Source organism: Podarcis raffonei, chromosome 1, assembly GCF_027172205.1.
Source record: "Podarcis raffonei isolate rPodRaf1 chromosome 1, rPodRaf1.pri, whole genome shotgun sequence".
Taxonomy (NCBI): Eukaryota; Metazoa; Chordata; class Lepidosauria; order Squamata; family Lacertidae; genus Podarcis; species Podarcis raffonei.
Window position 1 is genome coordinate 91,727,958 of NC_070602.1, and position 9,320 is coordinate 91,737,277.

Here is a 9,320-nt window from a genome sequence, read left to right on the forward strand (position 1 = left end):
CAGGCCTTTTCCTGAGACATAATGTAGCAGCTATAATGAAGTCTGTTGAGGCAGCATATGATAATACTTTGCATTACCTTTCAAATGTATATTTCAAGTATATCTTTTTTTATTTAAAAAATGTGTTCAAGGGAGCTTAATGTAATCTCAGTAATCCTTTGGTGGCCTTGGAAGATAGGCCAGTTTTATGCCCCTGTTTTAGAAGGTAAGCTGACCTGACAGAATAGTGGCTTGTCTAAGGGTATGCGGTAAATTTGTGGCTCAGGTAGGATTTGATCACATTCTTAGCCACTGTCTCATACTCACATGCTAGAACCCAGTCATGTAGCCGTGCATATAATACCTGTGTGTTAGGACTTTGCCTTGAGATCTGAGTAATCTACATCCAGCCCATCTTATAGCCAGCCTCTAGGAACTGAACCCATGCTCCTGAACCAGGTACATTATTTCTGTACGTTGGTTCAGTGTTGAGGTTTCCCCAACTTATCCCTGTCACTTGGATTCTGACTATTCCACTGATGGTTTAGGAATAGTGAGGGTTGTGGGTTGGACTTGGACTGGGGAGACCTGCAGTTCAATCTCTGCTCATCCACAAAGCTCTTTGGGTTGCATATCACTGGGTGGAATCCATCTGTTGCTCATGCGCTCACAGAAGAGCTCTTGATTTAGCAGAGGTGTGTCCACCAGCAAAAGAGGAAAGCAGGCAATTCCCATCCCCCTGCTACCTGCAGGCAAAAGTGCCCTCTGAAAATCTGTTCCAGATTGTTGGGGGACCCTCCAGAACAGGGTGGAAAGTGATATGGAAGTCTACTTGAGGGCAGTGGAATCAACAGAAATCCCCTCACCCTTTTCATTAGCTGATGCCTTGATCCAAAGCTCTTCTTTCATGCAAGGGCACTAGTTGGATTTCACCACCTCTCACCCTTACATTAAAGGATGAAATGAGAACATCTCATTTATGCCAGCTGGGGGCAAGGTGGAGGTAAAATGTAGCAACTGAATAAGGCACTATGATGAAGCTACAGGAATAGCTTGGCCTCAGTAATCCATGCTCTGATAACCTTTCATTTTCATTCCCGCTATACATACTATGCAGGGCTGCCCTTGAAGACCACTTGGAAATTGCGGCTGGTGCGAAATGTAGTGGTTCATCTCTTGAGCAGAGTCTCCAGTCAGAATAATCTTTCTCCAGTTCTAAAATATTTGCAGTTGTTTCCAATCCATTTCCACTCTGAATTCAAAGTTTTACAAATGGCATAAAAAGCCCTGGATTACTTGCATGAGGGAACTCCTCTTCCTGTATGTGGCAGTCCAGGGAGTTCAGATCCTCTAGGGAGGCTCTCCTTAATGTCCTAACCTTGGGAATTACATGTAGGCAATCCTTTCCCCTGGCAGCATCCCTGCTCTGGAATGCCTTCCCATCCACTGTTTAACCTGTCTGTTTGTTTGGAGCTTTGGCCTGCTTAATGTGAAACTGTTCATGTCCTGTTTTTATTGTGCTTTGCTGTGACTTTAAATGAGATTACTTTGTCTTATTGAATATCATTGTTGCCTGCCCAGAGAATGTTTGGATGTAGAGCAGGAGATCAATGAAACTAAGTACAGTACGTAGATAGATATCTAGTTGTTCTATGAGATGCAGTGACATTGCTCTTCATGCACTTAAAGAATTGCTGTAGTTTAAGGGACAGGATCCTTTCAGAACAAACCTTGGTTACAGCTTAGTGTGCTGCAGCAGGAAACTTCATGTCCAGGAGCCCACATGTTTGCGTGATTTTGCTCAATCAAATAGTGGCTTTGTATCATCCCTTTGTGCGCAAGTGGAAGGATTTTCCACTAATGCACAGGGGGGTAAGGTGCTGGATCTGCCCTGAGCACCTATGCTCCGGAATTGGCAAAACAAGAACTCAGAATTCTGATTCTGGTAATGCTTAGCCTTTGGAAATATTTCCCATATCTTAGTTTATGTGAAACAGCATATGTTTCATTTTTAAAGTGTCTGAGGGCCATAGAATGGGATCACACTTGGTGACAGCTGATCTGCTTTTCCTTCCTGTGTTAGATTGCCTATGCTGCAGTGGACTGTGCCAAAGAACAGAATCACGACCTGTGTAAGCAGGAAGGTGTGGATGGTTACCCAACCTTTAACTACTACAACTATGGAAAATTTATAGAAAAATATAATGGAGACAGAGGGGTAAGTACATGGTGCTGCTCTAAAAGATGTACTGGTGTGGGGAGGGAGTATCTTTTTTAAGTGGTTTCATCAGCAAACAGTAAAATCACCAGCAGCAACAACAGGGACACAATACAGAGCCAGTTATTTTGCCAATGAGTTTAATGCTTCGATTATGAATTCCTCATGACTGTGTCACCTTATTCCACACATAATGCATGCCTTTAGCATCTGGAATTAACTCAGTAGAAAATTTTGGAGGCTTTTGAGTCTTATAATTTATTAAAAATTTAGCACTAATGAAAATGCAAAAATTGAACGCCTGCCAATTCCACATCAACTCCTAGCCAATGTAGTGCAGAAGCTGTTCCAATGGGCTCTCCATATTCATTAGGAATCTAAGCCTTCGGTTGCCCTGTACACATTTGGAAATTCACTACACACAGCCAAATGATAATAGATTGTTTGTTGGTTTTGTTTTGTGACCAAAACCCACATTTTCTGGGCAGTTTGCACTTGTCACCTTTAGCTTGTGACCTTGATGTCTCCTTACATTTCAGGTTTTGCAGAGATAGATTATTAGCAGTTCACTTATATCTTGAAATGGAGGAGACAAAAGTTTAGCAGCTACTCGAGAATGCTCAGTTTAAAGTTCCATAGCTAGGTTGTTAATAATTGCCTGGAGAAGATGGGGACTGTCAGGGAACTGACATCGGAGCCAGAAGTGGAGGCAAGGCTCCCAAGCGATGCCAGAGAAGGGCCCAGCAGGGAGAGAGGGAACTCATCAGCTGGGGAAGGAAATCAGCGTAACACCAGGGATAAAGGGGGGCGGATGGGGGAATCGGAGAGGGGGCTCCAGGACTCTTCGCCGGAGACCAGCGGGGAGAGCACAGGTCCTCCGCTACCCACACCCACCCTGCGCAGAAGACTTCCGCGCAGGGAAAGTAGGCGTAGACTTGGCATCAAAGAACTTTGACTGGAAGAAGTTCAAGAAACGCCCACTGACGGATTCTGCTAGCGACTGAAACAGCCACGAAGGGAAGGGCTGTCCAGCCAGGAAAAGGTTTAACCAGGCAACCTAGCCAGGAGTGGCGGCAACTTACGCACGAGCAACCCCATATAACCATTACAGGGACCTAATGTGAAAGATTGTTTTGTATATTAATATGACCAGTAACCATTGTTGAGAAACATTTGACTGCAATAGTATTGCTGCTGGTAAAAAAAATCTGTAGATATATAGAAAGAGAGGATTTGTGGTACGATCCTGTGGGTCTTCATTGAGCCTTTTTACAGGTTGTTCATGTGGGAATTCTGTCAGGATAACACCTCCACAATTTGATCCTTAATGAACTAAGATATACTGTAAACTTTGTCATGGATCAAGTGTTGTGCTTTGCTTTTAGAATGAAGCTTTATCCGCCTAAATATAAATAACAGGGAATTGAGTTTAAGCCACAACATCTCTTTGGCTTTATAAATGCGCTTACAAAAGTAAAGGGATTTATGAAAACCAACAGAACTTGTTTGTTTGGCTAAGGAAGAAAAAAACAAGTGCACACTTGCTCTTTCAAAATCACACTTTGGGGGTGGAGAATCTGGCTAGTTGTCCTAGCTTTCAATTATCCTTTTCGTTTCTTAACATCTGAGTTAGCACAGAGTGCCTCTCCAACTTCATTCTCTCAGTTACTAGCAGAGGGCTGCCTCCCTCTACCCAGCTGGAACCTATGTGCTCAGAGGAGACTGTAACTGCCAAGTGCTTACTGGGAAATTGGAGATTTTGTTAAATCCTTTCGTTAGTTTAAAAATATTTCCATTTGTGGCGATGAGCAACTTGCCCTCCCCCCAATCTCTTTCCTCCTAGGCCAACATTTCAGCTTATGTTAGGTAGTGTTATCCCTGTTGAGAGTAACTCTAGCAGTGCATCTTTGGTACAGCAGCAAACTGCTAATTTACTGTCATTGTACTCATATGTTGCAAGGCTGTATTTATTACATTGCAAATAAGGATACAATCTCTTACTAGCTCTCATTAAAAAAAAGTAGTCTGGGCTTCTCATGTGCAGTGAAAGAGAACGTTCCCTGTGAAGTCAGTGGGACTCATGGCACTTACTTTGGCTCATCTGTCTTACAGGGCTCCAAAGAGGTATCGTGCTTTAGGCACAGGGCATGTCTAGTAGAATATTTATCTGGGGTCTTTCAACCATTGAGAATAGATTTAAGATAGATGTAGGAGGAAGGGGAAATCGCATAAAATTACATTCCTGGTTGTTTTGCTGATGAATTCCTTCTCTCAGTCACCACTAGATACCACCCCCAGTCTTTGAACCACAGGCCCCATATCGTACAGCAGTATTAACGGTCCCTTCAGTTTTAAAAGTAATAATTGACCATGTGATGGTGGCTGCTGTTCAATAAATCCATGCACCTAAACTTCTTTGGATCCCACACTGCTTCTACACTGCAGTCAGCCTGGAGAAAGGCAGATAACAGACCAATGCAATGTTGCTGTGTTGAAAACAGGACCTGCTAAACACATCTTGAAGTGGAGCACTAAAAAAGAGCGGGGGAGCTTATTTTAATTGTAGTTATATATCATTTTCAACAGTTACTTGGGTATTGGACATTTTGTTAGAAATGGAGAAAGAAACATCACACACAGCTTCACTGGGCTGGATAATGTGTTTCGGATAACACTTGTAATAGCAGGTACATTGCTAATCAAAAGCTAGTTCTTTGGGGTGTTTACTAGGATCTCAAATTTCGCAACTAGTGGTGCGGAACATTCTGAATTAAAATTGACAGATGCAGCCGACAGAATAGCAGTGGTTCCATTCCCTCTGCATCATGTGCCCAAATAGATCAGATGAGTTGTCAGGTCTAATCTAAAGCCCTTGGAAATTAATGGAAAAGCTTACAGACTTCTGTGGTAGTTTGGCTCAAACTCTCACTGTTTTGGGAGCATGACCTCATTATTTTGATCACTTACAAAGAGACAATATGCTGCAGATTAAAGGCATAGTTCTTTGCTGCAGAATTCTCACAGACATGGCAGAATAACAGCAGAACTCCCCTGCCCTGCAAATTTCATGTTCATTTTTAGTAATGACTTGTTTCAGAATGTGGTTACACCTTTCAAGTATTTTCACATTGGGGAGCCTTCACAAGGCGGTTTAATCATCTGATGAGTTTAGCTGGAAGCTTTTCCTTATAGTGATTATTCCATCTCAAAAATGGCTCAGCAGCAGAGGAAGCTTTTAAGAAGGGACAGAGATAATGAAGGACATATGACCAGGTGTGGGCAGTGTGGGGACTGAACTGTGAGATTACCACTCTGAGGAAGGAAGATTATACAGTTTCTAGTGGTGGAGGCCAGGAGGCTTTTGAAAATAGTGATACAAAACCAGGAGCGGGTGTTGGCAGACTGGAATTGGGGAAAGTTGTGTGGCAAGAGTGAGCCAGGGGAGAGGAAGGCAGCAGCAGCAGTGCGCAATGTGAATCCTTCACAAAGCTGTGTCCACTTAGGTTCTGGAAGAGTGATGAAGTACCAGTACTTAACTCCCACTCTGACCCCATCCATCCATTCAGAGCAACCATGATGCTGTAGAGTGTTGCTTTTATTTAAGGGAAGTGTTCAGTTTGTGACCAAATGGTCACTTGTCATATAAATACAAGGACCTGCCTTACCTGCTCCTTTTACCTCTGCCTGCACTACTGCATGTCTATTTGCCTGTAGAAGACGCACTGGAGTCCTGTGTTCCAGTTTCACTATGCAACCAATGCCTTTCTTTCCTCTCACATTCCAGGAGTCTGGATTCTCAACTTTCATGCGGACGCTCAGAGAACGGGACCATGAAAAGATAGGGAAGAGGAAAGATGAGTTGTAATTTCTGCCTCACACGATGATTTCCACTGCACTGTGAATGGTCTCAGGGCCACTGGTACAATGCCTGGGATTCCACATCTTTTTAAAAAGAGAGACTTTGGTTTTTTTTACAAACAGCCATTTGCCATTTTGTACAATTTTGAAATAAAGTGAGATCATTTGATTTTTAAAAGGAAAAAAATAAATGACATCATTGTTGCCATATTCTGTTATGGAAAACGAAAAGAAGAGCGTTTTCTCTTCATTTGATGCACCTATGCCCATTTGATACTCCTATGCAATCTTTTTTGTAATCTGTAGGTTTGATAGTGATTTCCCCTGACAAGGTGATTTCTGCATTTTTTTTAATTTTTGAAGAATATTATATGTGAAATGGCTTTTAAAAATTGGAGGGAGAGGATGAAAGGAAGGTGCAATGGATCCATCAGGAGCAAGTTCCATGGAAACTGACAGAGCTTTGAGGTCCCAGTGGACTCTGCCCCAAGCCTCTTCGGGTGCAGTTGTGTGCACAGCACTTATTTCAGGAACCAGGTGTGATTAAGTGCACTTTCAGTCCTTATAGTCCATGTACTAAGCAGACATCAGCCTGCACTGCTCACTCCCGCTCTGCATGGCTAATGGGACATCTGCCAGAACAGGGTAGTGTGTGGAGTCTGCATGACAGATCTGCCACAATTATCACGCAAGCATCTTTTGTAAGTGGGGCCTTTTCCAGGAACTGTGTGTGTGCATTTCTAGTTGTGCTCAACAGTGCCAAACTAGTAGGATGACTAGTTGTGACTGGGACATGCTCTTGCGGTCTTGCTAGGTTACACTTCCTTCCTAGAGAGATTGGGGGGGGCAATTTTTAAGGTGCTCAGGGATAATAGGGAAATAATGAAGAAGCATTGATTGGCCATTTCAGATCTTAATTGACTGTAGTGGTGGTTTTTGTTTTGTTTTTGTTTTTTTAATCTGCCGTACTGTTTACATATCTTTATAGAATGTGTGGGTTATTTCAAACAAATGTCTCTGCATTCGGCACATATCAAGCACCGAATGTCTCTCAGTGTATGTGTTTGCTCTCACGTTGTCCAATGCTCCTGTAAGCATAGGAGTGGTGTAGTGCAGGTATAAATAAGGTTCTACTTAATTTATGATCTGACCATAGGAACTGCGTATTTGCTAAGCATTCCATTTGACTGTTGACAGAGGCACTGATATTTTTGATATGAAGAAACATCATGCAACAATACTTGTTTACGTTCCAAAGGCTTGTCTATGTAAGTTAACTACAAAAGGAAAGTATAATTTTTTTAGAATTCTATAGAAGCAAGTTGCGCTTTAAAATAAAAAAATTTGTTTAGCCCCTGTCAGTGATGTAAGAAAATAACAGCATTACTAGAACTAGCTTTTAAAAGTTCGTAATTATGTGCAGATTCTGTGAGGTGAGGGTGATCTGGACATTGTGTCTCCATGGGATTTATTATATTTTTTGTGATTTCCAATTTGATCAAAAAGAATAAAAGATTGAAAATATGCTCTAATTGCTGCCTTTATTCAACATTTTGTAGGCCAGATTGCCTGAAGCTGCTGTGCTGGTGACTAAAAACCATTTCTGCTAACCGTTCTCGCTAGCCACACCGGAAAGGTCAAGCATCTCCAGTCTCCGCTTCCATGTTTTCAAAGTCCCTGTGGGGAAAGAACAAAAGTCTCCTTGCCACTGTCTTGCCTAATTGTTAAGGCAAGTTACAAGTAACAAGAGTCTTTGTAAAGCTGTTTCTCTTGACTCCTCTGCTCCATCTGGTGGAAGATGCAGATAAATTCGGGAAATCTGTAATGAAATAAAACCCACAGCCTCTATACCTGGGCTACTTCTTGCCAGTACATAGATCTGCAGAATTGTAAAGTTGGAAGGGAATACAAGGGTCATCTAGTCCAACCCCCTGCAATGCAGGAATATTTTTGCCCAACGTGGGGCTGAGCCCCACAACGCTGAGATTAAGAGTCTCATGCTCTACCAACCAAGCTATCCTGCAGGAAATAACAAGCTGTAGAAGAGTACATAGGTGCATGGGAAGTGATTAGAGCCCATTGGTTAACTGAAATCTGGTGTTCTTCCTTACAACCTTGTAGAAACTTCTCAAGTGCAAGCAGAGACACTGTAGGCCACCTGAAGAGATTCTGTGAGATGAGTTCCGCTTGAGAATCACCTATAGAAAGATCAGCGTTTTAAAGGAATGTTCCTTGCTTCATAATAGTCTCAGCTCCATCAAAGGAGATAAATTTTTCCTTACTTCACTCCATCAATTTGGGGTGTCCGTTAGCAATGAAAGTTGGATCTAGCAACTAACAAACTTGCTGGAATACTTATAGGATGTATGCATAGAAAAGGGGCAGTAGTGGTACAGATACGACCCATATACACTGTCACTTTTGAATATAGTATGCGTAAAACGGCATGTATGAATCCGAGAATGTCACTGGATTATTCTCAGTGGAGAAACAATCTCTACTCACTGTCTGCTTGATCTTGCTTCTTTTCACTCTTGTTCGGGCTCCACGTTTTATCTGGTCTGGATTCTCACTTTTTAACAAGCTACCAGTGGCCTGGTTTTCCTCTTATGTATTCATTTGAATGCTAGCAAGCAGGGAGGTCTGCATTGATGACCTGCTGTAAAGCCCAGTTGTCATTCAGGTGATCTACAGCTGGGAGGGGAAGTGTGTGGGGGGGTCATCCTTCCCACCTGGACATTTAGCAAAGTTATGTGTTTAAGTGCCGCTGACATCAAGAACATCAGAGCCCTGCTGTATCAGGGCCCAAGCCCATGAGCCCAGCGTCCTGTTCTTACAGTAGCCAACCAGATGCCTACAGTAAGCCTGCAAGCAGGACCTGAGGGCAACAGCATCATCCCCATGTGTGATTCCCAGCAAATAGTATTTGGAAGCATCCTACTGCCCAACAGTGGAGCTGCAACATTCCCATCATGGTTCCTTGAATATATTCAATTAAACTCAATGGGAATAATGCTTAATTTTAGTTTGATTGTTCTGTGTGTGTGTGTGTGTGTGTGTGGTGCTTTGCCAGACTTATTAAATCATATGTGATTTTCTCCTGGCCTTCGCTCTGTTAGTGAAACACTAACTCTCAAAACAGTGTGCTTTTGTGCTGCCGAGGGAGACTGTGGGAGGAGACCTCACAGGAGTTCCCACTCCGCTTTTCATTCTCAATGCACTTCCTGCTTTTTCTCTAGCCCAATTATTGCTTCTATGTATTTGG

The 9,320-nt window shown here is 42.6% G+C and overlaps 1 protein-coding gene across 4 annotated transcripts in view; it reads left to right on the forward strand.

The window, feature by feature from the left end:
• PDIA5 (protein disulfide isomerase family A member 5) overlaps window positions 1-7,587 on the forward strand; it is a 148,527-nt gene extending 140,940 nt beyond the window's left edge. For all 4 annotated transcript variants that reach the window (XM_053403925.1, XM_053403943.1, XM_053403916.1 and 1 more), the window contains exons 16-17: window positions 2,063-2,197; window positions 5,982-7,587. In XM_053403925.1, the coding sequence (XP_053259900.1) occupies window positions 2,063-2,197; window positions 5,982-6,062 (216 nt within the window). In that variant the 3' untranslated portion in view covers window positions 6,063-7,587. The remainder of the gene's footprint in view (window positions 1-2,062; window positions 2,198-5,981) is intronic.
• The last annotated feature ends 1,733 nt before the right edge of the window (window positions 7,588-9,320 follow it).